The following is a 27,929-nucleotide window of genomic DNA, read 5'->3' as shown; positions in this document are numbered from 1 at the left end:
TCAAACTGTAATGATGCAAGATGTAAACGCAGAATTATTATATTGCCCTTTATCCCTGCCTATGCCACTCAGTTTGTTTTCTTTGCTTCCTTCTTCAGTACTTGTTTGTTGCCTTTTAAGCCAGTGCTCTGTGGAGCAGGAACTACCCCATACATGCATTTGCAGAGGAAACTGGGAACTGGGTTCTACTGCAAAGATCATTGCTGAAATAATTTTTTGTTTTCTAGGATTAAAGTTAACATCAGCCCCACTGATGGGTTCCCCTCAGCAAAAAAAGTGTCTTTATAGCTGTTGCTAGAGGTAGCAGGTACCCTTTTACAGAAGGAAAGCAGGCAAATCATTTACAGCTGTAACACTGGAAAGACTGAGACCCACTCTAGGGATACTGGACACCCTCTGCCCATTACAACAGCAATCCAGAAGTGATTTTTCAGATGAGATGCTTTTTCTTTAGTTTTGCCAGCTTTGGAGATTTTTTCAAGCTGAAAGACTCTTGTGATCTGATATCACAGACAACCTCTTGATTTGCTTTATCCATAACCATCACCTAAACGCTCACTGTTGCTCAGCCTTTGATGTTTGTTGAATACAAATCAATACAGAATGAACATTATTGAATTTGTAGGTAAACAGAAGCTCTTGATAATTGATTAAATTCACAACCCTTGGGCTGGAGGTGGGGGGGAGAAGTGCAGGCAAGGACAATACATCCATAAAGGAAAGTTTCTGAAATTAGATTGGAAGCTTTGCTTGCTGCCAGTATCCAATGGGTAATGTTAACTCTCTAAACTGATAGAGTACAAAATACTCTGTATTTCCAGCGAGCAAGGTTGAATGTGACTGCACACCAGAAGCAACACAAAGATTTCACTGTGGGCCACACCAAGTAATCCACCAGGGGACACGGCTTCAGTCAGTGCTCTGGCACCCAACAGATGCCTGCTGTTCCGTATGATTGCTCATGAAGTTTGTTTGACTTACAGGTCTTAAAACTTAAGGTTTTCATGCCTGTTGACCAAGCAGAAAAAAAAAACCCAAACATTTTTATAACCTGAATTTTTAAAAAGTTAAGTGAGTAATCTCAGAACACACTAATATTAACAATCCTTGATCCAGTATTTTCAGCCTTCTTTGGACACTTTTTTTAAAAAATACATTTGAACAACAACATTAACTAGCCTAGGCACATAGTTTCCCTGCTGCAGGCTTCTAAGGAGGGCAGGTTGGTAACACTGAGCAATACCCAGTGACTTGATACGCTTCAAGGAACAAAGCTGCTCAGATAACTACTCCTCAGTTCTTGCCTGCTAAGAAAATCCTAATCAGTCAGTGCCAATCTCTGTCAATGTGTCTGCATGGAGAAGTTATTTTACTGTTACATTGAGTTTGTCATCAATGCTGGTATCATCTAATGGACAGCTCCTTCCTTGGCCAAATGGCATTCTTGCAAACAAGATGCTATACCTCCTCAAAAAAGTCATTTATTCATGGAAAACATATCACAAAGCTCTACAGAGAGCACTTATTCCAGGTGTGCCTCTACGGAATGAAAACAACTACACTTAAATATCAGGTAGCTTTGAGAAAAGCTGCCCACAATGGAATTGATTAAAACGTCAAGGACAGAATATGAGGAAAAATTAAGTCCTTATTAAGAATTGTTTCTGCCTAGCTCTGTGTCAAATGTAGCTCGGAAGGGGACAGACCTTAGTGCTGGTTTTCCTGGTTCTTCCCATGAAATTAGTTTTACCTTCCTAAACTTTTTGGAAACGTGAAAGACATCTGTAGTCCACAACACAAAGATTTTTAATTCCTTGTTAATGGTCCTTGCTAATGGACTGGGTTTTTTCCCCTCAAGTGAAAGCATTTAGAGAAGGATCATCAGCTGACTCAAGTGTAATTGCTAGAAGGCAACAGAACTGAACCAATTTATATTCCAGAGGCTCAAACTCTCTCTCTCAAACAGCTTAACTGTCCTACTGCTCAGCTGACAAAGTTAGGAAACAAAACCCTACTGCAAGTCTTTTGAATTCCAGGCCTTTTTTGGAAAACATATTGTTACTGAGGCTTATTTTTCTGAGACATACCAGTGCAAGGAAGTTTCATCTGGTACTGTACATTCCTTTCCCAGATTTTTTTAATTCGTACATTCAACAACAATGAGATCTGATCATTTATTAGCAGCCTTTAAGTTCATTTAGAAACTTCATCATCAGGCAATGTTTGCTACCATCCATTAAAAATTGAGACTATTTTTTAGCTGTTGTGGTGTATTAAACACTGAGAAAAGAGGCTTAAAAGTGGGGATGAAACAGGGAAAATAATTACTTGTCAGTACAGAGATCTGGGCACATGTGAAGTTCACAGACCATCATTTCATTCAAGGCTAAGAAAGCTTTTTCTCCTCATAACAGAGGCAGCTTTGGGCTTTTCTGCTCCTAGCTAGCACAAGGGAGAGAATTCATTTAAACTAACACAAGTTCAGAAAGGTTTCAGAAAACTTCTTAAGGCCACACTCTCCTCCACAGACTAGCTCTGGAGTGGGGCTGCTTGCAGACAAGCCTGAAGAACAGCCAGTTTGGAAGTTGCATTTAAAATCAGTCTGCAGCTTAAAGAAAATTTTGTTCTTATCCTGGACCATGTTCTCCTTTAGTGAAGGGAAGTCTGACAAGTAGAAAAAAGCACAGCAGAAGCAAGCACAAACGGAGCCTCACGTGAATAGCTGTAGCGTACTGTGTGAAATAAATAAAGGAGAGGCTCCAGAGGAATCATCTGTGTGTAAATTAAGCAACTCTTCACCGACCTGACTAGTCACTGATGGCATGCTATAGTTTTGTCCTAAGCAGTGAGAGAGAAAGAAATGTATAACTAATCTGCTAATATCCCCAAGCGTTGTGCACTGAACCCCAAAATAAGGATTCCCAGAGAGCTGTCTTTGCATATCCACTCATCCAAGACAGAGAGTGTTTAATTAAATGCTGATCTTTACTTAAAACTAGTGAGGTGTGAATTGCTTGGTGAGTTACTGGAGATGATGTTGCTACTAATCTCGCAACCCATGGGCAGTCAATACTCAGAGAGGTAGAAGTCACTCATCTGAAAGTCATTAAGGCACCCGCAGCTTAGGTCGTCAGAGTGCAAGGCTGTAAAACTGCCCGTCCCCATTGCATTCTTCACAGGCAGTAGCTGACTGCTTTCTCACCTGAGCCCCACTCCACACAAAATCTTCCAGAAGCAGCAAAGAATGGAAGAGCAGAGCTTAGATTTTCTTCCCTATGTAATACAGGCTGAGCTAATTTAAGTGGAATAGATCAGTCCGGAGACTAACAGGCATTAAAGCACTGTGCAGTGACAGGGTCATGCAAGCGACAAGTGAGACACACTGCAGCATGTCAGGAACCTTCTACCCAAGTATGCTTTCCATGACCACCACAGAAAAAACACTTTTGCACCTCTAGCAATTTTACAGAAAGGAGACAAAATATTCCATAAAAGGGAAGCTTTTCTCCCATTAATATTCCCTACTTCTTAAGGGTTGCAGAGGAGTTTTAGGAGGGAAATCCCCATCCAGTGGTCCTTCAAACACGGAGAGGGAGCACTAGGGCTTTCTTTGCTGAGGGCTGGAAGGCAAGTGAGTTACAGTGCCTGGGGCTATTTCTGAATTTGATGTGCTTTCAAAAGAAGAAAAAAAAAAGAAAGCAAAGTTAGATAAGACGTGCATAGCAAAGAAGTAGAATAGCAAAGAGAAAGTACTGCTTCTGCCCACACTACCAACCCTGAGTTTTCCATTGCCTTGCCCTGCCAGCCTTCACTACTATGGGTCGTGAAAATCTGGTGGTGACAGAATAGATCACTATATGTCCCAGGTGATAGTGGAAGCAGCTCTTTGCCCTTCTAGCCCATCTAGCCTCGCTACAGGTTCCCTGCTCAAGGACTGAAGACAAGGCCATTTTAATCATTGCATTGTTCACAGCTGCCTTTCTGAAACAGCAACTCTTTTCCAGTTTGGACTAGTTCAGCCTCCTCACTACGATACAATTGATTAGACAGCTAAAAATCCAGCTATGAGCATTTTGCTTTATCTCAGACAACTGGGGATGTGCTTCATTACACAGAAAGAGCTTCTCAATTTGAAACTGAAGTGATGGCAACAAGAAATTCTTTGTAAAAAAAACTCAAAATGGCTTATAGCAACATCCTGCAGGTTGGAAGCATTGGCTGATCACAGTTATTGCCTTCTTTATGATACAAGCACTGAATCACTCTCCTACTCTGCCTTTAAAATTCAAAACTAGCAAGCATAAACCTCAAGCAGTTCCTCCCTGGTTCTCTCCGAGGCCCATGATCTCACTTGCATTATGAAGGGGTCATGTTAATGCTGCTCTTACATGATTTTAGCACCTATCCCCAAAGACTCCTTTTTACAGCAATTCAACTGAGAGACAGAAATTTCATCTTCTTAAATTTAGATTTTTTTTCTCCTTTATAAATTAAAAAAGGCAAGCAGAAATGATTACTCCAAATCTGAGCTCAGAGCAAGCAGTCTTTAGGAAGTTATGCCTCATGCTAATATTGTGCTTAGTAAGTATGACAGCACACTGCATCTCAGCAGTTTTGTTTAAAGTTGTCATCATCAAGGCCAGAGACAAAGGCCTTCCCTCTCAGAGCAAGAAACACCTAGGGCAAGATGCAGGTTTGCATCACTTCTCTAGGCACTGAACCCAAGAAGTCCACTCAAAATACAGTAGGCAACTGCTGAATGGTGAAAACCACTATTGTCCAACTCACTACTGGGGAAAAAAATACATCAGCATGAATTAGCCACAGACCGCAAGTTTGATCCAACACAGAGATGAAAAGTAGTTCTGGATCATCTCCAAATAATGAGGTTATAGCCCAAACTTCACACTGCCTCCAACTGAGTATCGTCCCCCAGAGCAGCTGGGCACGCATGACTGACATTTAATCAGTTTCCGTGGTTTCTCAAAATTTGGGAAGAGTTAATCCACCATTGTTAAAAACATCACTACATTCATGACACACATTCATCCAGCATGTCCACACAGCTGAACAATTATATAAAAGACTACCTTTGAAGGCAAACTATCTGGACGTGGCCCCAACTCCCCAACGTCACAGATACAGAAATTATGCCAGCCCATACTGATGCTAAAGCCTTCTGGGGGGTAAAACGTGGGATGGTGTCATTAAAAAGCAAGCCCAAATTAACTATGTCTATACAGAGAGACACCTGACTAACAGATGACAACAATTAGACAAAAGCGTTTAAGGTGTTGATCTAATGCCATGAAGACAACACTAACTGCCCAATAATCCCACATACACAGCTCTCTTTAAGGGACTGCAAATCCCTAACCAATGCAATTTGATACACTTGATGGCAACTCCTTTTGGATCATGGATTTTGAAGAGTGTGCTCTGTATCTTGCAACCCTACTATAAATAGAGCTGCTCTCTTATTTTACTAGGATACAGACATATTTTTCCATCCTCAGGCAGGCTACATGCAGGCAAATTTACCTGGACAGATGACTCATTAGGTCGAGGAGATGAGTTACACAGGCAATGGCAACACTTTCTGCTATGAGTCAGGAAGGAGAAAATGTTTTACCGTATGGTCTGTAAGAGGAGGCAGCACAATCAGCTTCTCCATGGTATTCATTACCACCCTCCAGAGCTCTTTCAGCACCCGTTTCAACACCGTCTTTTCACACACAGTCGCAAACAGTGTTAGGCTGCAGGAAGAGAACAAGAACTGAGTAAGTTCAAAGAATGCAGTTTGCAAGGAAAAAAGGGGTGTGTATGGAAGAATCAGTGCCCCATCCAAAGCAGTTTGTCATAACAATTGCTTTAAGGGTAAAAATCTTTCCTTTTGATAAAGTACAGCCTGTCTTCACCCTTGGAGTTCTAGCACTAAAGATGTTTGGCCAAAATGGATTATTGACATGTATGATCTCAATCATTTCTATTTATTGACCTGGGAATTACAGAAGATATCACTAAATTATGGTGGTTGGGAGTAGTCCAAATAAGAGCAGGTACCATTGAACTGGTTCCCTTTAAGAAGATACTTCCTGACGTATCAGGTTTCCAGAGTATATAGGAAAAAATTACAAATACAGAATAATAGGTTTTAAACTTCAAGGGGTTATTATAATGCTTTTTGTTGAATATCTAAATTAATAATTCCCAGACTGTTATGCAGAAGTTCCTGCACACCTTCTGATTGCTGCTGAAGTCTCTAATTCTTCCATCTCTATAACCACCTCAAAGCATTTCTCGGACTCCTCCTCTGTATTTTGTTGCAACTGCATTCACCACCAATCACCTGCCATATATTTATCTGCTTTTACATAAAGAAGTTCTCCTTTATCTCCCTAGTTTGTCCTCCTTTATTATTGTACAGGCTACCAAAAAGGCCAAGAAATGTTAGATTCTTCTTCAAAATGATTGTTGGACTTCAGCATTTACTGGTCACACTGGGAGAGCTACAAAACAGGAACACTGAAGCCAGTAGCAGTGAACAGGCAATAGCTGACTCTTCTACATTGTGTAACATCTCCCAGATTTCCCTTCTTCTCACAGCTCATTAGACAGTATATGAACAAAACTGAACAGGGACAAGACTGATGTAGGTAGGATGCAGGAAGCATTGAAAAAGACTCTCCTTCTGTAAAGGAGGAAAGAAAATAATACAGGCTCAGATTATCATAATCAAAATGACTTGCTCCACAGCTGGATGAAAAGCCCATAGCATACCAAGCTCCCAGTGACACAAAGGAAGGTGGCTTTTCAGCATTCATGAAGGCAAGCATGGAAAATGCTCAAATGAGAAGACTTGTAGAGGTAATGATTGCTGCAGAGAGTCACTTACTACATGGTGACCCAAAAGAAAGATGGGACAATCAATACAAAGAGCAACAAAAGAAGCTATATTTTAAACTTATAAAGCTTCACATCCCTCACAGCATTTATTATGAAAATTGCTGGCCACCCCTTTCGAAATAAAGAACTGTTGTGCATCAGCAAGAAGTTTAAATTCTACAATGATTAAAAACTATTCCTCTTCATAGTTCAAGGCTTAGCTGATGAGAATTACGTGCAGTTAGCCACAAAAAGTCCCTGTACAGCTGAATCATGCTGCATGGTGTTAATGGCAACAGTTAATTAAAGCAATGGATCAAGTTTGTGTACATCACATAGTTCAGAAACTTATTTTCTAGTCAGAACAGCACCAGGTGTGTCTAGAACACACACGCTTAACATGACTGGGATACTGAGTAGTATATGTAACAAGTATGTAAATGTGGTTTGGAATATGTTTTCTAATTAGCTACAGTACAATTTGTATAGGAAAAAAAATGTAACTAGTAAATTTAGAATTTCAGTCTTTCCCACTACCTGATCAGCAGTGTGTTTTGCTGACTGCTATAATTGCCAGAGGGAGAAAGGAGAATTGAGAGTGTGCTCTGGCACTGAATGAAGGCTGAAAAGGTGACTCATGGCTTGAGATGCAGACAGATATGGGAAAAAAAGACCTTAATTCTTCCTGAAAATTTGGAGGCTGGACATCTCAAGAACAATCCAAGAACATGGAGCTATTTTGCCTTCCCCATCGTGTTCCCAATCCGATGTACTGTGTATGTAACATATATTTGAACACTTCCTTACTTTCCATCCAGGAAATCCATCAATGGCCTCAGGACATTATCTGCATCTTGTGCAACTGTGTTTCTGGCATTAGCAGCAACATTTCCCGTCCCTTTCACTTGACAGAGGATATCAGACATTTGCTTGACACACTCATCAATACGAGTCTGAAAGCTGAGCAGATAGGAGAGAGGCAAAAACAAGATTATCAGTGGCAGAAACCTCAGGTCTAGTACATAAGGTAAAAATACTGCAAGTCCATAAATAATGCACTCAATTACATGCTTGGTCCTTCCTGAGATTTGCTGCTCATTTCCTTACTGTATTTGCTACCAAGGGGTATGCTATCCAGTTCCTTATGCCCATCATCCACAGACAGCCTACCACCTCTGAACATGAGACACAATCATGTTTGAGAGGAGTTTTTTCATTCAGCTTGCAAAAATAAATGATCCTTTCCTGATTTCAAGAAATGCTGTTATTCTTAGCTCAAAGCATGCTGCTGTATCTTTGCTTTCTACACAGGGTGTCACACCACAGAGATTGGGTTATTGTATGGAGCAGTGGCACAATGCATGCACAACTCTGAGCACCCAAGAGTCCATCAGCAGTAATCTGGTTATGACCCATCATAAGGTAAGTCTTTAAAATAATAGAGAGAGCCTGAAGGCAGACACCAACTGAAACCAGTCCACTGCCATACAGTCCATGCTATATCGAAGTGTCAAAATGGGATGTGGGGCTCAGCTGTGCAACAGTGTCACTGCAATGACGTGACATGCAAGGCATTAAAGCACAGTTATTTTTCCATCTCTTATTGCTAAGAGGAGGTTCAAAATGAAATAATACAATGGTTAAAAATGATGAATAGATCGGAAGAGCTGTCAACATATCAATTCAATGAATAAAGGAAAATGCTTTGACATTTAAAAGTACAGTTACTAACAACAAGCATTACAAGTGACATTTAGCTATCCACTAACAGCACAAAGCTTTGAAACCAGGAAAAGAAGTCAGTGTAGGAGCTAGGGTAGAGATTTAAGAGTAGGTACACAGGTTTGGAAGTCAGCTTTATGTCTGCACAAGTGGAACTTCGGCTGTGTGAGCCACCTAGGACATCTGTGGGTTGGGTGCCAGCATACAACTCCTCTGCCCTGTGGCTCTCACCTTCCTTCTCCACCTCATTATCTCTTTCCTCTCCTGCATTGCCACCTCCAGCCTCATGGTCCCTCTTCCTCACTTCTAGCCTGATTCTCACTAGTGCAGTTCCAAAGAGCAATTCCAGAGCTGTTCTTCCATGCAGCCTCCACTTCCACATTCCCTGTCCCTAGCAAAGAGTGGCTTGCAGCAGTCAGTTGTGGCTACAATGACAGCTTAACCAGAGACATAAGTCACATCAAACAAAACAGTACAAAGAATTTCCTGTACTGCTGACAATCCCTGTACTGTTACAGGCTAATCTCACCTCACAATTCTCCCATCAACTGCAGGACCCTGCTTCAAGATACTGTAAACCCCCAGCCAGGATATAAAAAATAACAGAATCCCTTAAAAGATAAAAATTAACACAGGCAGAATTGCCACCAATTATGAAAATGATATATTAGTTACTGTGGGAACAGGTTCACCTGAAAGTGAAGTTTGTGCAGATGTACAGCTTAACAGTAGCCCTTGGCAGCAGCAAGTTAAAAGACAGCCCCCCCTATGCTGTCAGACAGGGCCTTCTGCTCCCTAATTCCTGCAGGAATTCCTTCCTTCACTCCTAGAGCCTCCAAGAACAAAAGAGCAGCTAGCCTTGCGTGAAGTATAAACCCTTTCAAGACTCCTTTTCTCTATGATATCCTTTAAAGCAGAAAACACTTCTGTGTCCAAACATAATCCTCTCTCAGCACAAAGGTGCTGAGGCTCTCTGGATCTGTGCTGCTTTCCCAGCAGGCACAGTTATCTCACATAGATGAAGAAAAGTTAAGATCTGCAGTGTCAGCTGTGCAGAGTGTTGTAGGAACAACTGTTTACAGACTCTGCACAGAATATTGTGGATGTCTGTCTTACCTCCCACATTTACATCCTTTAGAAGATCTTGCTTATACAGTAAACTGCAGCTCTGCTTTTCATTCCCTATTACTGTCAAGGAATGAGCGAAGCATCTGAGCTGTCTGACTTGCTACATCTCTTGCTGGCACATCTCTCTAAAACACTCCCTGGTATGTATGCTGATACTGAATAATCTCTTTAAATCATATTTGCAAATGTCAAGATTGTACCTTAATTGTCTTATAGCAGTGACACCATGGAGACAGGTTTCAGATAACAAAATTCACCCCCTAATTACGATTTCTCACTCATCCTCCATCTAATTATGAACCTTATCGATACAATTCAGTTACAGTTTGAACCTCTCCATTTCTTGCTATATAGCATCCAATACTGGCAATGGGATCTCCTCGTTTATCTCCTCACTTAGCTCTGTGTGCTGAAATCCAAACAGTCACTGACAATTTCCACCGTGATTTTTTGGTCATAAGTACTGCAAATCTGTAGACTGTAGGAGACCAAGTTGGTACAATTTGCTTTATTACCCTTGCCCATGTTTCAGCTATACTACAGTTCATGCCTGCATTAATCTTCTTATAAAGCACAACATGAAATGAATGGGGTTTATCATGAGAAGTGGCTGTTTTCGAAGATCAGTTGGGAGCCCTGTATTTCTAGATTTTCCTTAACTGACATCTTTTATGTTTCACTACAAAATTATTATGAAATCGAGCACATTTTTATCCTCAGGTAAATGGTAACACGATTTGCAATAAAACTTAATTGCCATGAATTACTCTGGCAATATTTTAAAGAGCTCCTCCCCTTGAAACATTAGAAAACACCACTCACTGCAGCATTAGAACAAGTCAATCTCAAATTCTAAACCTGTTTCCTTTTTATTCCAATATCAATTTAACAACTAGAAATCAGTCAGCTGTTTCATACATTTAGAACAGAACATTTAAACATGAATGTTGCTTCATAAATGCTAAGCTGGAAACTGCTTTCTGAGCAATAAAGGAGCAGGCAGTTCTGCTACCGACAAGCACTACTTACAGAAAAAAATCACTCCATGTAATTCAAATACATTTCACAGTTGAGAGATCTCCATGTTACATTTCTAAGCAGAGCAATATAGAAAAGAGAGACTTTAAAAACATTTCTCACTTCTTTAGATAGTCTCAGTATTTGAAAGACCATGAATTTATGACAAAAAGAAAAATATAATGCAGTTGACACAAGTTTCTTTTCTCTTCTTAGCCTGACTGAAAGAGATTAGAGAAAAGAAAGGAATGCTGCAAGGACAGGGACCTCCTTATACTCACCTGTTACCAAACACAGCACTCAGCTCATCCAAAACATTGTTCAGCTTCACCTGGAGCTCTTTGAGATGGTCACTTGCTTCTGCATCCAACTGTGGATGAAAGAAGAGCACTTAGCTTGAACTCAGAGGGCAGTCTGCTGTCCTTCACAGTGCTCTTCCTCACTGTTGAGGCTACTCTTAATAAGCAGGTGAACTGTGACTGCTGGACTCTTGCCAGCTAGGATGCTCTCCTTCTCTGCCTGCTGCTGTTACAGAAGCTGTGAAATCATCAACAGTTATTTGCCTAAACAGCAGCAAGAGGTTTCCCCAGGCTCCAATACCCTTTGATACCCTTCCTGATATTTGTAAGGTTGAGCAAGAAAGTGAATGTGAACTCCCTGTGGCCAACAGAGTAAGCAGGCTGAGAAATCATCAAGCACTGGGCATTACCTTTGTCTCACGGGTCATTTCACCCCTCTAAGTCTAGAAGGAGACAGGGCTTTTCAGACTGGATGTTATTTACTTGTGCATTTCTCCATGCATGGTCTTGAAAGATGCTATTTCACCTTCCACCCTGCTGTCAAGTATTCAAACTTAAGATTGACTCAGCTACTGCTCTCAGAAGACTGGACCCCAGCTATTTTGAAAATCTGGCCACAATATCATGGCAGGAACTGTTGTGCACTGATCACTTTTGGAAAGCATAATCCCAGCTACGGGTATTGAGCACAAGTAACTCTACTCACATGGAGCCAGACAGCTTTTTGTATACAAATGTTCAGAGAAGACTTCACAAAACAAACAAAAAAAGTGCCCCAAGCACCACATGGATGCTCCTGACACCTTGGCATGTTCAGTAAAAAAGTGCTTGCTCCATTATTATCGGCCCAAAGCCACCTGTTTTCACACTGTGAATACAGTACCCTGTATTCCAATGGTAGTCATCCCTCCAGCCTGGAAAGAGCCACTTCTGAGCAACCTATCTATGTGTATACATAACAACACATGTTGAATTCTTTGGGATTATTTGCTCTGAAAAAGTAACTTGTAAAACAGATTTGCCTTTATATGCAGCCAGGCAAGCTGCCTGCAAAACAAAAACCTTCCAGAAATGTTTGCATTTGGCATTCAGAGCTTCAGCCTTTACCTTTAAGGCAGAGCATCTCTTTACAAATGTGATGAGCCAGAGGCCAGTAAAGTGGTTAAAAATCAGTTTAGATTTTTACGGTATATGCACGCATACAGCTATACAGGATTTGAGCATGATCGGAGTTCCCACTTCTATATTCAATGCTGAAGCCCTCTTCAGATTCCTCAGCATCTGTCAGACAAAGCCAAGCCTTAGGGGATTTGGAATCTGATCAGTTCACTTTCCTGTTGTAAGATGGCACAGAAAGCTGACACTATTATGCATTTGAACCTGTGCTAATGAAACTCCTGGATCACAATTTTTAAAATAATTTAAAAAAATCCCAAGCAAATGATGCTTACTTAAGGCTTATAACTTCAGGTATTGCTAGCTCTGTTTATTTTTCCTTTATTAAAGTTAATTTGTATTTCTATTATCTTTATAACTCCCTTACTCTACAAAGGCAGAAGGAAGCTAATGTCATGCCAATCAGCAGTCATTCTAGCCAAGCTTGTAGGTAACAAAACAAAACCAGCATCTATTGGTGGTGGTTTGTCTTGCCCTTACATCATCCTTCCCTTCTACTGTAAAGGGGCAATGAGTCACAAGCTGTCTGGTTTGCTATCTACAATTAATGGCACCAAACAGTTCTCTGATTTTGGCCACTTCTGTTAGATTTGAGGCAGGACCAGTTCATGATTCAACAAAACATTTCAAGTAACTGCTTTTCCATGTTAAAAAAAAGAAAAAAAGCCAGAAGAATTTGGCACAAGACACTTATTCCTCACTATTTACTTCTAATTCTTTATAAGCTACCAGACGCATGTGTTACAAAGTCCAGAGGATGTCTGAGGTCAGCATCAACAACTTATTGCCCTGGTTCATGAACCATGCAATTAATGACTTGTGTTACTGTGAGGTGAAGAGCTCACCAACCACCTCTAAGCTTCTCCTTGCTATTGTACATTTTGATTGCAAACTGACCTTCTTGAGAGCAGAAGAAACGCTGATTGCCAGCCCTTTACTGCAAGAAGGGACCAATAAGCTGGAGCAATGGTTTGCCAAGAGGATGAGCTCCATTATCTGTGGCAAGGTACTCTCCTCCAGAAAGAACATCAGCTCACAGCTCTCTGGGTGCAACTGGCAAGACAGCTGCCCAGATTTAACTTTGTCCAGCCACACCCTCAGGAAGCCAAACCCTGGTGGTAAGCACTCTGGTTCACTATCCATCAACTCCTCTGTCAACCTAGAAAGGCTGCTGTCTTCTGAGCAACTGCTACTATGTAAGGAGGAGTCCACATAATACATTACTAATCATTAACACTTAGGTATTGGCACGCTTTGGCTTGAAAGCAAATTTGGGGGAATTACCTGACTGGGATCTAAGTCCACTAGGAAGGTGCCGGTAGGTGTGTACTACTGTTTCACATATATAAATCACACATTAGTTACAGAGTCCCTGTAGGATGTGGTGTAACTGCAAACTATTATTTGTCAATATGGTGAAGGAATGATAACAGCACTCACATGAAACAGTGTACTTTTTGCTGTTGCTGCTCAGCCAATGAATTCTAAACATACCATCTACCACTGACAGCAGGAAATGCTACTTGGACTGCATGATAAATCTGGCTGGTAGAGTAAAGCAGAAAGCAGGTAGAGTAAAGCAGAAAGCAGTATTAGGCAGTTGGGTCACTGCCATATGTCACGTCCAGACAATTTCTATCAGAAGCTGGAGCCCAGCAGGCTTATGATCTCCATTCTGTGGGTGTATTGGAGATGATTCAGAGGAAGAAAGCTAATGAAAAGTTCTCTGTGCAAAACACGGGACAGTACCCACAGTGAGGTGGCTTCTGATCTCTGAGCAAGTGCTGCAATTCCAGTGGAAGTAATGGCTGGCACGGACACAGTTCCTTGGTTAAGACTAAATGTGCAATACAGAAAACTGAGGTACATGCAAAGTGGGAAGTGGTAACCCCATATTTAAATTTCAGGGAAGAAAGCAGGGCCCTGTTAATTTCCTGCAAAGATTTGGGTCTTGGCACTTAAGAGAATCCGGGCCTCGAAGTCTCATCCAAGCACATTCAGGGCTGGAACCTCAAGTTCTCTGCTAATCTGAATGATGGCATTTACAGCATAGCGTTATGAACTTCACTTTAGATTGACCTTCTCCTGCTTCTCTCATGGATGAAATAGAAACCATGAGTTTAAGAATTTGCTGTGAACTTTGCAAGTTTTCCAAGAGATGTCATTAGTTCTTCTTTGGTTTCTACACACACTGGTGAAGCATGAGCAACCAGAACTGGAAGGCTCCTCTGTAGCTGGAGAAACATAGCTCTTGCCTTCTAGAAGGTTAAAGATGTTAATTCACATCTTAAAGCCAGAGAACCTGTGAAATCATCAGGTCTGATATGACATATCAGCAGCTAGAGAATTTTGCCCTTCTATCCTATTTTAGCTTTATGCAAGTTATAGAGTTCATCCAGCTCTAGCTTGAAGTTGCTGATTTTTGTTCTGCCTCCTTCCACTAGCCCCTGGTAACTCCTCTCTTCAGTCAGACCCAACCTCCTTTTAGGGACTCGCACTGAATTTTCATGCATCTCCCCACTTTCCTATAGGATTCAAAAGTAACGAACCTGGACTACTGAATCCAAACAACATCTGCCAGCTTCTCAAATACTAGGGTGGCACCAGCTATGGCACATAGGATGCTAAAGAGGAGCCATCAGTAGATACTGCAAATGCTTTGAGAACATTCCTATCAAGTCTTGGCTGTTTCTAAGCTGTCCTGCAATTTGTTATTCAGGTGGCTAGTTTAGGATTTAAAATGTGGGCTAACTTGGCTGAGCATCAAGAGGAGAGTTTCCTGAAGCATTAATTATACAGAATAGCTTGAAACTGAAGGCATGAAAATTGTATGATGACGATCTGCTGCTACTCAGCAGCTAATTCTTTGGGTTCCCTAAGCAGTGCTTCTCTCTGACACTCACCTCACATGCTTGACTTTGGATTAAAAAAAAAATGTACAGAAATGTTTTAAACTAGGCTTCCACAGCACTTCTAGACTCCAGCAGTGGGCAATGCGGTACAGCACCTTTGTGCCACGAGTTCATAACTCATGAAAAGCTAAGCAAAATAATGGACTGCAGAAAGCCATCTCTCTTGAGCGAAATGAGAAAGGCTTATTCTGGTGTCAGGGACAGCACACAGAGCAGGCTGAAGTTTGCAGGAAAACTGCAGAGATGGGTAAAAAATGCAGGTTACATTAGTTTTTAGAAGATAATGGATGAATAATTAAATAAATGGGGCCAAGTTCAGGCAAACACTAGCAATGAATCTATAGAGCCCGCTTTAGCACTGAGCTAAATTACAATCTCCTTTCTGTGGGTGTATCGGAGATGATTCAGAGGAATCAAAGGTTTCAAAAGGTATTCATGTACCCAATTTCCATCCACGACTCACCGCCTGATTCCACTGTTCATTATGCTTTTAATGCTACCTGCCACTCCATAAATGCTGCCTTTCCAAAACATGCTTCAGGTATGTCTGAGAATGCTACTGAGCCACAGTGAAGCTGTTTTGATCCTGTGAAATCAACACAGCTCAGAAGAGAAATAAAAGTATTAATTATAAATCCTAAAAATCATTTAAGATACTTCTCTGTGTGCCTGTGTGTATATATATGTGTGCAAATATATATATCTGCCTTGAGATCTCAAGCACAGACCCAACAAAATCCCTCCACACAGAGCTCTCTCAAAGCTCTGCTGCTGTCCTTATTGTTTCTGACTAGTAATGTTCACAGACCAAATGATGTCAACACATTAAACCCAGAGATGCTGGGCAATTTTTGCCATTTTGTGCCTTCTGAGTACTACAGCTGGAAAAAGAATAAGAGAAGGGGGGGGCAAAGGTACAATTCCTCATTTGGGGGAAAAAAATAGTAAAAGAAGGCACTATATCAAGGAGCCCAATCTCAAGAAATAGTAGTGGGCAAGCACTTCTGTTCCATGTTACGCCATTACACTGCAGGGTGACTATGGGTGAGCCCTGTCCCTTCGTTTCCCTTGCTGCAAAAGGGAGTAAGCGAGATGGATTTCTATATGAGTGGGTTTTGGACCCACTGGCAAAGAGCCTAGGTAGCAGTAGTATTTCAAAGCTTTTCAGAGTTGTGCAGTGCTATACAGCTATAGCTGTAGATGGAGATGGATCTGTGAATCAGAAGCAGATGAAGCCAAAGCACCCATTAACTGAAACCAATCCCCAAGGTCTGGCTTCACGCATGGTATGTCTAACATACCTGCCACAGGAACAATGGAATATTTGGTACCTAGTCCACAACACCAACTTTGAGAACACAAAAAGGTGAACCGTTCAAGACAACCAGGACATACCGCTATGCTACTTTCTTACTCCCCCAAGGAAGCAGTTCCTTTTTGGGTAGAGCAGTCAGGATAATGGTTACTTTTGTGCAAGCTACTGTGTGATGTAGAGATGAATGTAAATCAAATCTGTCACAGAAAGTAAGAACTGCCCTTTCTGAAGAAGATAAAACCCATAGATGCATTTCCAGCAGCATGTTTGTCTACACGTTCTATTTTCAAAGCTGTTGTCTCACCAATTGTTACTCACTGGTCAGGTTCAACCTGTATCAGAAAAAGGACTACTCAGACTAGGACAAGACCTTGTTTACTCTAGCAAAACAGAGGACCTGGCAGGTTTCAAGTCAAGAAGCAAAGTACTACATAGTTACCAAGAGGGAAACCCCTGGCAATAGCAAATAATGCAGGCACCTAACACAACACAATTTATTTCTGGTGATCAGCGGCAGCCTAATGAAGTGAACAAGCAGCATTTGAAAAGAAAAGAAAAAAATCACTTCCAAAACCCAGCTTCCTAGCGTGTTTGCCACATTTCTCCCTGTACGTTTTATTGCTCACAGTCTGGGTTTCTCTCCCCTATTCTTCTTTTGATTCCACAGTACAGGGGAAATAGTGGATTCATTACCTCTGTTCTGCCTTACTTACACCTCCTGAGGAAGGTTTTAAATGGATTAAATCCATTTAAATGCATTTAAATGGTGCACGTGGATTAAAACTTTATAAACCACTTCACAAACATTTCATCACAAGTTTATTTTTTCCTGAAAAATCAGCATTTAGCTACCACTGCTATTACAGCTAGGAGCATATAATGCTAGTTCTTGATGTAGGGCTCAGAAATTAGGATTGTTGAGATCATATGCAAAATAACGACAGCAGTTTTCCTTGCCTCATGGTGTAAGTCTATTTGTTGAGATTTTTGCCACTTCATAGAACTCTGCCACTGTGCACAAGAAAGATTTGAAACAGCAATACAGGCAAGAACTGAGCTGCCCATCAGCAAAGCTGACTTTCCTCTTGGCATACATGTCATAGCACAGGCTCTACCACAACACAACCAAAGAAAATGCACTTAGGCTTTGAAAATAATTTTTTCCTAACATCAGCATCAGCAGCCTTTTCTTCATCTTCCCGAATCTTGAAAAGCAATGAAAAAAAGAAGAGAAAAAAAAAGATACATGGATTATATCAGAACAGAAATGGTGATATGGGGCAGGAAAACCTTATTTCTGTAAAAATGGCCATCACAGAACAAATAGACACGTCTGAGTATGCAACAAAGCATGAGTACAGAACTCTTATTTGCATGTCTGCAATATATTAGATATTGGACATTTAGTTCCAAAGGTATTGTCCCACATTTATATGCCACATAAAATGATTCAATGTCAACAGTTCTCAGACCTATCTGTCTTTCTTCAGATTGTGAAACCACCAGCCATGCCCACATCCAGCCCACGTGAGCACAGTATGTAACCTTATATTTCCTTCTCCATGCTATTCTGTGCTTCAAAACATTCACTCCTGCATCTTATGATAAATTTAGTTGAAAAGGCTTCAGGCATGGCTGTCCCCTCACACTTATTAGAGTGCCAGGTGTCATGGGGCTCTCCTTATGACTGCAGTCTTCAAGAACCAGTATGATGCAAATAACCTAGTAACAGTGCAGTAGAATTGAGTAATACTCAGTCCCTTAGTGCTCTTACCTCTTTACCACCCATGGCTTCAAACATCTTCTCCAGCTGCACCCTCAGTTGTTGGATGTTATTCATCAGGATGCAGGGCTGAAGGGACAAAAGCAGGTGCCTGTTACTGCTCAGGATGCCAACACATTTTCACCAGTGGTAGAGTCTGTGCCTCAACACCCTTCCCCAAGTACCAGCAGATCTGAGGGTCAAACAGGAGGTAGGGCATGGACAGATTTCAGGACTCAAATGTAAAAGAGAAAAGTCATTTTTAGTCCAGCTTGAAATGGAATGGCCAGTTATAGAATCCCCAGATCAGGATATCTCTGCTGTTGTATTTTTCTCCTCAGCTTTATCACAAACAGAGAACAAGCAGACAAGAAATCAGTCTCAGGACAAGGCCCAACTCTCTGCAGCTCCTGCCATGCCTGGCAAGAGTCCAAGCTGTGTCACCTTCAGTCTCTCAATGCTGCAATGTACTACTGTGAATGGTGTACATCCCAGATGAGAAGGGGAACTGCTAGCCAAAGCTGCATTCAGAGACACAGCCGGGTCCCACCAGGCCAAGACTGAGAGCAACAGTCAAGGGCAGCCTGAGCAATAGACTCTTCCCTCTGCAGTTGCATCCCCAATACAGGTGTGGGTGATAGCAAAACCAGCATGGGACAGACCCAGGGTTCAAAATTATAAGGCCCTGTTTTATTTAATACATAGAATTTTACTGAATTCAGGATTAAACAGCAAGATAATTAGATGGAGACAACTGTAAACCAAGAGTGCTGCTAAGCACCAGATCTACAGACCAATCTGTGCCCATTTTAAATTGTTTTTTAATCACCTCTGCGACACACAGACAGGCAGAGTGGAAGTTAATTTCAAGGGGACCTGACAGCCTCCAAACCCCACAGATCAACTTCAGGACCTAGTTTTATTCTACAGCCAAGCCAGAATTCAATCTGCAAAAGCACACAAATGATGATAAAAACAATACTGAAGATATTTACACCATCAAGATGGTCAGGTGCAATGTGAGCAACTTGGTTTCATCAGGACAATTATGTTACTCCTCAGGGCAGAAGAGAAGCTTAGCATGACTCACCAGTTTCTCCTTGGAACAGTAGGACTCGAAGCTCTTGGAGAGGATGTCAGCATACTGCATCAGCACTTTCCCAATAGTCTGCAAAGACAACATGTAAGCACTGTTACTTGTCTTCTATCACTGCAGGAGAACTCCAGGAAATAAAACAAAAGAAACATCATACTGTTTTGCATCCCACTAAGGAAAAGATAAACAGCTGGATGTTGAGGACATTACCTTAGCAAACCTCCTATTATAATGAGCAACAATGACGGGGTCTGGGCACTCGAGCTTCTTAATGATCTCAAAGCTCTGATTGAGCTGGGTGAAGACATCCACCACTGAGCAAGAGAACAGAGCATGCTCGGATGTTTGCTGGAACTAAAACAGAAGTACAAAGAGTCACTCTCAAATGGAAAGATCTGAAAAACACCCATTTCATGTCTCCATCATCTGCCACACTGGAGGCAGGACAACTTTACCAAAACCTACATCTTCCCCAGCATTAGTCAAAAGCTCTCCAAAATGCCCAGAGGAGCCAGTTCTGTTGGGTTATAAGTTTAATGTCCTTCACCAACTATACCACAACAAGCACCAAGGAAATGTAGCATGATGCTGGGACCCTTAATAAAATGTACAGCTTGCATATCAGTTAATGAGGAAAGGAGAGAGCAAAGAGCTTTTTTTAGATTTTCTTAAAATTTAGTTATTAAAGAGAATGCTTACATTAGTATCACAGACTACAGCACCAACAGTCACTGGACAAATGGGAAGGCTCTTGCTCTCCACCGGGAATACTCAACAGATTAAGAATAAGATTACTCTGTCAGTGGATTAAGGTCACATTCTCACTGCATGACTAAATACATGCAAAGTGCCTTATATTTCAATTACCTCTCACAAACACAGAGAGATGAGAGAGTACCAAGCCACTGGCTGACAGATTAACAGCAGCACAACAGAACAGACATAAATGAATGATATGCACCTTGCTATTAAACAGCCCTCTGTGACCTGTAGAGAAAAGTCCTAAACTAAATGAGTATCCCAGCTGTTTAGCAAGCAAAAAGGGCTGCATCCTCCATTTGCATGACAGCTGAATTTAGTGTTGTTTGCTTCTGGGTACTGAAGGATATAGCGCCAAGTCCTCCACTCAGAGTGACCTACATACCCCATCTTTTTTATCTCTCTCCAGAGCACCATGCAGGAATTCTAAGGAAACATCTTCATTTTCATCCAGCCACTGCATCACAAACTGCTCAAACCACCTGCAGGAGGGACAGGAAAGACAGCAAGTTACAGCAAGAAACAGAGCGCCCCAACCAGACTCAGACAGTGCTGCTGTTTCAGCAAGCCTTGTGAAAGCTCACCACTGTTAAGACGTCTGAATGCTGTTATCTGTGTGTGCAGCCAAAGTTCCCCAAAATACTCCTACTTGTACACAAGCCACTGGTGAGCAGGGCGTGTACCATCACTTGAGCTCAACCAGCAGAAGACAGCCTAGCCCAGACTCTGCAGACTGTTGGTCCTGATCTGGTTTTGTCCTCCTCCCATCTTTCCTTTTCCTTGGTATCTTCCCTTGAGCATCCTGGTTTTCCCCCTTGAGCATCATCATCTCAGAGCACTTTGTCTTTTCTTCCCCTTTCACCCATGTGCTGGACAGGACAAAGGAGACCTCCAAACACACTCTCTCTGCATGTCAAGAGAGACAGCACACTATCCTTCTGCCCATTTGGGTGTACCATCTTTCACATGAGAGCTGCAAATGAGTATAAAGGGAGGAAAAGAAGCACCTGTTTTGCAGGGGCCTTCAGCCACTTTATCTGCAGATACAGACATATTTCTGGAGTCCTAGGAGGGAGAATCAGGGCTAGTTTTCTCCACTTTAATCCTGCTCTCCCTTTCCCCAAGGCTTCTCTAGAACACCCTCCCATTTCTACGGGCTGCTGATCTCACTGTGAAGATGCTTGGGTAAGATTAACTTCTGGTGATAGCACAGCACATCTGCTAGGTCTTGCACGAAACTGGCCAGCCCTGTAAGCAGTTCTTCACTGTTTTCTTTTAAAGGAGCACAAACTTAGTTCATGTTAAGTGCTGGATCAATAGCTTTGGAGCATGGTGTCCTAGTGTCAGCTGGGACAGAGTTAATTTTCATCCTAGTAGCTGGTACAGTGCTGTGTTTTGGATTTACTGTGAGAATAATGTTGATAACACACTGATGTTTTAGTTGTTGCTAAGTAGTGCTTATACTAAGTCAAGGATTTTTCAGTTTCCCATTTTCTGCCAGTAAGGAGGGGCACAAGAAGCTGGGAGGGAGCATGGCCAGGACAGCTGACCTGAACTAGCCAAAGGGATATTCCATACCATATGACATCATGCTCAGTATATAAACTGGGGGCAGTTGGCTGGGAGGGGCGGATCACTGCTTGCAGACTGGCTGGACATTGGTCAGCAGGTGGTGAGCAACTGCATTGTGCATCACTTGGTTTTTCTTGGGTTTCATTTCTCTTTTTCTGTTATTTTCCTTTTCATTACTACTATTATTATTATTTTTTATTTTCGGTAAACTGTTCTTATGTCAACCCACAAGTTTTACTTTTTTCCGATTCTCCTCCCTGTCCCACCAGAGGTGGGGGAAAGGGGTGAGTGAGCAGCTGCGTGGTGCTTAGTCGCCAGCTGGAGTTAAACCACAACATACAGTCAAGTCTCCAAAACAGGCAGGTACTAGAGGCAGGACAGCAAAGTTTGCCTCTGTTCCTTCTCCTCACTTAGGAGGATAAGCTAAATGGTAGAGCAGAATCTAAGATTCTGCTCAAACAGTGGCTGAAACAGCCACTGCTGTATCTCAAGAAGTTGCCTTACATGAGGTGGTGTCTGGAGCTACCTCCTACACTGAACAAAAGGCTTCTGCACAATCCCACCTTGGCCAGGTAAGGTGCAAAGGTAAGGTAAGGTAAGGTAAGGTAAGGTAAGGTAAGGTAAGGTAAGGTAAGGTAAGAAGCGGCTTCAGTGATGGGATCTTACGGGTGGTCATCCTTCTGTTCTCTGCTCTGTGGGACATATTCACATAGTACAAAAGAGGCGGGGAGGGTGTGTCTGTTTAAGCAACAACATAGCACTTACATCTTTGTTTAAATATCTGTCTAGGATTTGTGGTGTGTAAGTGCCAACAAACCACAGCTGAAGTAAGTCTTAATTTCAAATATTACTAAACAGCATTCAAAAATAAAGGAAAAAAGTGCCCATGTGTGATTTCAGTCCATACAAAAGATTATTACATGAGCTTCACAGAGTACAGCCTCCTCTAAACAGGCAGCAGTGTTCATAGAGATTGTGCTAATTATGGGCTAAGTTTGCAAAGAACATGAAAGCATGTGCCAGACATGAGAGGGAGATCAAGAGCAAATTCACAGACAGAGAACACTAGATAGCCTTAAATACTCTCTACACTTTGAAATATAAAGCACATCAGTGCTAATATTGGAAGTTGTAACTGATACAGTGTTAAATGCCAACAGCAACTTGTCTGTGCAGCCCTATTTAATATAGGCAGCAACAGTGGAACACTGTCACAGACATATGGACTTCCTGTATTCTGGAAAAATTCCTTTTGAATGGCACTTCAGGCTCCTACAAGTCAGCATATTTTGGAGTCTGCTGCAAGTTTCTTGAGCTTTCAACATTTTGTTTTAAACTACAATAGCATATTTTATAGCAACAGCTCAATCCTTAGAAAAGAACTCTGTCAGTTTACAAGGAAGCAACTACACATCTTCCACCTGTTTCACAGTTCCCAGGCTGCAAGTTGCTGACTGCTTCACATGTCATAGGTCCATGTACAAGGAGGATTACTTGTTTGTGCCAGAAGCCACAATTTTCACTCTGAGTAGAGCCATTTCCTGATTATTGTTCATCCTTAGTTATTGCACCACATTCATAAGAAAGGGCCATTCACTGTTGAGAACAATCATTGCCCATTTTTATGGCTACCATATGATGATACACAAAATCAAGTGGGTAGGTATTTCACTGTCTTACCAAATTGTCTAAACAAAGGTGGCAAGGCAAAAATGTAATGCTGAGTAGTTGTTGTTGGTGGTGGTGTGTTTGTTCTCCCTCCCAATAAAAAAAGCATCACCTCCCAAAAGAGGTTTAATACAAATGTTTAAGTGCAAAGTGAACCACTTAGGTCAGGAAATTCTCTAACTACATTTGCGAAGCCAGCCTCAACTTCGTCCTTTATTGGCTGGCAGGAAAACACAAGAGATACAAATCATCTATAAATACTTCCAGTCCGGGGGCACAATCAGGACCAAAATGTGCTTTGAGCTGTAACACAAACCTAGAGTCACCTTAGGCCAAATACCCCTTACAGTGTTTTACTCTCAGGTCTTGGGCTGCTGAGCAAGTGACGGGGGACTCTAGGCACCATGAAGGCAACATATCCAAAACAATATTCAAAATTATCTAGCACAGAAACTAATAAAAATAATCTGATTTCATGCAGAAATAGCTTCAAAATGTGGTTATATGGCAAATATCTTCTTCCTTGCCTGCTTCAATTACTGATCTAGAAGCAAACACCGTAATGTCTCACGCACCAGCACACAAGGCAGAGGCTCATGGTGCTGCTTCAGAGACATTCTATGCTTGCAGGGGTCAGCACAGCCTGACTCGAGATGGCACAGACAACCTCTCCAAATGACGTTTGCACAGAATATGCCTCAATCCTGCCTGCCAGGAAAGGGAGTGGTGCGTTGTGATTAAATGAAAGTTTACCTCTCTTGGTTGCACAAGAGTAATGTAACACAAAAGACTGCAATTTTAGCTTGGCCATGAGCCTTGCTCCTGTGGTCTCAGACTTTACAGGTGAATTAATCTTGTTCATTTGCTGTGCTGATGCATGTGGGTACCCAATGAACATCCTGTGGGCCTTGGCAAGGGCAGAGGCAAGAAGGCAGGCAGGGTTTCAAAGACTAAAAGAATAAATACTATGTTTGATGCAGTGAGCCAGAAGAATAAGACAGGATTTCAAAGGAAGGAATGCCTTCCCCTACCAGAGAGGAGGTAGTCTCCAGTAAAGCTACAATACTAGCTGCATGCTAACATCAGTATTAAAACAAAACATAGAACACTTATTTATACATCGAAAAAGCTAGGGGTTTTCGGAAACTGACACTTCACAGCTTTTAGCTGGCAGCTAAAAAGTGAAGAAAGGAAGTTTTGAAGATCCACTTCCAGCTATGTTGCTACTTCAGTTTCAGAAACTGCTGCTGAATTTCAGAAAATAAGGGGAGTATAAAAACTTCAGCTCTAATACTTTGGAGCCTTCACTTTATTCAATCATATCTCAAGGCTATCAGAAACATGGTTCCTCATTGTTTCAACATGAAAAGCGAGTTTGTGGATAGCCTCTTGTCTGTCAAGTAGACAGACAACTCAGCTGTTCTCTGGACAGCAGCAATTTAGTTTCATCTAAAGTGTTTACTGATGTGCAAACCTGATGCGTGGACTCCTTTGGTTAAGGAAGCTTCAAGACTAAAAATACTTGTGATGAAGCAAATCAAAGGACAAAAGCACATTGCTGTAATTGATACCAAGGGGATGTTTCATGACAGGTGAGGGTTATGGTTGAAATAAACATCACCTGTGTCTGACAATGTGGCTATTGTACTAAATACAAGTGAAGTAACAAAGCCAGCGGCTGCAAATGTACATGAGCGCTGAAGCTCTACCACAAAGGCCAGCAGAGCAGAACAGCCTGCAGAAAACTGCAGAATGAAACTGAGCATCATTATCCTGATTACACAGGAGAAATAGAGAGATTAAGAATATCTGATGGCTTGCCCGAGACTGCACTGACTCAGAGGCACAGCCTCAGGGGCACAGCAAAGGGAACGGGACTTCTGAGACTGTTGCTCCAGCACCCTATTGACTGAGTTAATGCCTCTCACTGACCTGATTTCTTAAGCAAGACCCACAGCCCAAGCTAAGCAATTACACCAACTGCCTCAAGTCTTATTAGTATGCAGCTAGCACCAGGCTTGAGGGACTATGTGCACCACAGGATGGGAAGAGAATTCAAAATGCCAAACTGGAAACACAGTCCAAGCCAAGATGTTTTTTTCAGGAGGGGCAAGTGCAAAGTGCTGCATTTAGACAGTAGTGAACAGTCATATACTGGATGGGAAGAACAGCTAGGTGGGACGCTCTGTTGAGGGTGCCTGGGAGCTGGCCTGTGGCCCACTGGAAGCATCACTAGTCAACAATACCACTGAAGAAAAAAAAAAAAACAGAAGGCTGCTATCAAGCCAGCAGGTGAGAGCAGCAGAACTGCCTGAAAGGCAGTGCCAGGCATGGTCTAGATGAAACATCAGGCTTTAAAGCTGGGTGTTGTATGTCCAGACACAGACCAGCTCGAGAGATATGAGTAAACCTCACTTCCAAGGAAAGCTGGAAACAAACGGGAACCAGACTGGGAAGGAGCATGAGAAAAGCATTTTACTCTTGTAAAACAGGAACAATTTGTTCTCCATGCCCAGGCTGGTAGGACAGGATAGAACAAGCTCAAAGTGAAGCAAGAAATATTTGGAGGGGGAAAAAGGGGAGTGTGTTAAACCCCCAGACCTCAATGGAGGGTTAACAGTGAAGCACAGGGAAAAAAGCTGCTTGAAGGAGATGTGGAGCAACCATCACTGAAAGGTTCTGAAAACCAGTTAAACACTGGTCAGAAACAACACACCTGCTCTTGCCTTAGACCAAGTGTGGGACTCCAGCTACAGTATTTTCTCCAGGTTGCTCAGGCAACTTTTGGGGCTCATAAACCTTCTTCAGGTCTGAAATCCACTGCTGCTCTTTTAAAGTTAAATAAAAGTTGTGAACAATTGCTTGGAGCTTAAGAGCAACAGCTTACCTGATGTTTCTAACTAAACAACCTGGTCTTACTAAAAAAAAGAAAACATTATCTTTACTTACAAATCATGTTGTGTGTGTATACATATTACATTCATACACACACATACAAACAGATAAAGCTGTATCTCTTAATACAAGAATGTAAGCATACATCCAGAAGTCTCCTGTTCAAGAATTGACCGAAGCTCACGCTGCATGCATAAAGTGGCTTAAAGACTGTCTATGCCATTGTTAAAGCTTTTGAGATCTTGGGAGATACTGTACAATAAGGGATTGAATTGTGTCAGGGACAGTGGCACAGAACACCAGGGGGGACAACATGCACATAAACACAGAAAATCAGGAGTGAAGAAATAGTGTATCATGAAGGCAGCCACAGGAGAACCAAATGACTACCCTCAAGGTAACACAAGGAGACAGATAGTGGGGATTTACTATAGGAGACATAACACACTCACGCTGGATATTCAGGCACTTTTCCCTTGAAGGCAGGCAGATCACGAACATATTCATTGTACAGCCACTTCACTTTGAAGTGTAAATTCATATAGTCTGCACTTTTACACAGCCTGTGTTTCTCATGCTCTGTAAGGAAGGAAAAAAAGCAGTTAGGTCTGAATTTACCATGGTCACTGCATCAGGCACAGGAGGGTCTTATAAGGCATGTCTGCAGTATGCAATGGTTTTGAGGATGAAGCACCTATAGTGCCACAAAATCTTCATGACACAGGATTTTGGCAGCAGGCAGGGGTTCTTCGTGGTTGACTGCTGGGGCTCTGCAATTTATTTCTGTAGCTCCAATTAATACTTCCATTTGTTAAAGACTTTTTTGGTTGTCAAAGAAATAAAAATAGAGCAATCTCTTGCAGCCTTTCCATTTAACATATGACAGTCCAGATTTCATCTTTGCAGGAAACAAATCAAGAAGAGCAAATCTGTTCATTCTTGGATATAAACAAAGGCAATACCAACATGTTACACTACATCCCCTAAGAGACAAGAGTGGAAAGCATCAAGTTCTTAGAGTTTGACAGTATGTCACAAGCAAGTTCAAACGAGTTACACAGGAGCTAGAGCCTTCCCTGATCCCCAGTTTGGAGAAATTCATGACACTTCTCTTTCAGAAGGCAACTGTTTTCTTATTTGTATTGCCTTCCTGAGCACAGACCACTGAAGCAACCCATACATATCTACCTGCTGCTGAGCCTCTTCCTCCTGCCACATCTCATTATGTTTTTGTACCCAGCCTTTGTTGGGACAATGTAGTTCCTCCCTGTATAACGCACATGCCTCCACAACACAACCCTTCCCACACATCTATGCTGCTAAAGCACTTGCCATACTCAGACCTATGTTTCTGCAGAGATCATCTCCCTAGACCACTGCTCCCCTTTCTCTCTCACAAGAGATGTATGTTCCATGTCTTTGCTCTCAAGGCCTTTCACAGCCTATGTCTATGCTACCGTCTTGCAGCAGTTGAGTCCCACTCTGACCAGCCCACAATCCCTGTTCTTAAACTACTTGTTAAGTTCTCCCAAAAGCATCTCAGCACCTTCTCCCAAGCCACCCTGCACAGGCTTACACAGGCAGCTCCTTCTGCTGTACTGCTTTACTTCAAAATCCTCCTTGAAAAGAATAAAACTAATTCCTTTTTCGTGATGCTAAGAGAACTCAGCAGCTGGCTTTTGCCTGTGCTGCAATCCTGAATTATCAGCTGACCAATTCTGCA

The 27,929-nt window shown here is 41.9% G+C and overlaps 1 protein-coding gene across 4 annotated transcripts in view; it reads right to left on the bottom strand.

The window, feature by feature from the left end:
• The window catches only part of UNC13B (unc-13 homolog B), a 221,518-nt gene that overhangs the window by 16,712 nt on the left and 176,877 nt on the right, over nucleotides 1-27,929 (bottom strand). For all 4 annotated transcript variants that reach the window (XM_075019433.1, XM_075019434.1, XM_075019436.1 and 1 more), the window contains 8 exons: nucleotides 26,659-26,785; nucleotides 20,457-20,553; nucleotides 19,523-19,666; nucleotides 19,307-19,384; nucleotides 18,229-18,306; nucleotides 11,034-11,122; nucleotides 7,693-7,845; nucleotides 5,633-5,756 (listed from right to left, as the gene is read on the bottom strand). In XM_075019433.1, the coding sequence (XP_074875534.1) occupies nucleotides 5,633-5,756; nucleotides 7,693-7,845; nucleotides 11,034-11,122; nucleotides 18,229-18,306; nucleotides 19,307-19,384; nucleotides 19,523-19,666; nucleotides 20,457-20,553; nucleotides 26,659-26,785 (890 nt within the window). The remainder of the gene's footprint in view (nucleotides 1-5,632; nucleotides 5,757-7,692; nucleotides 7,846-11,033; nucleotides 11,123-18,228; nucleotides 18,307-19,306; nucleotides 19,385-19,522; nucleotides 19,667-20,456; nucleotides 20,554-26,658; nucleotides 26,786-27,929) is intronic.

This window comes from Buteo buteo, chromosome Z (assembly GCF_964188355.1).
Source record: "Buteo buteo chromosome Z, bButBut1.hap1.1, whole genome shotgun sequence".
NCBI lineage: Eukaryota > Metazoa > Chordata > Aves > Accipitriformes > Accipitridae > Buteo > Buteo buteo.
This window is presented reverse-complemented; position numbering and strand designations above follow the sequence as displayed.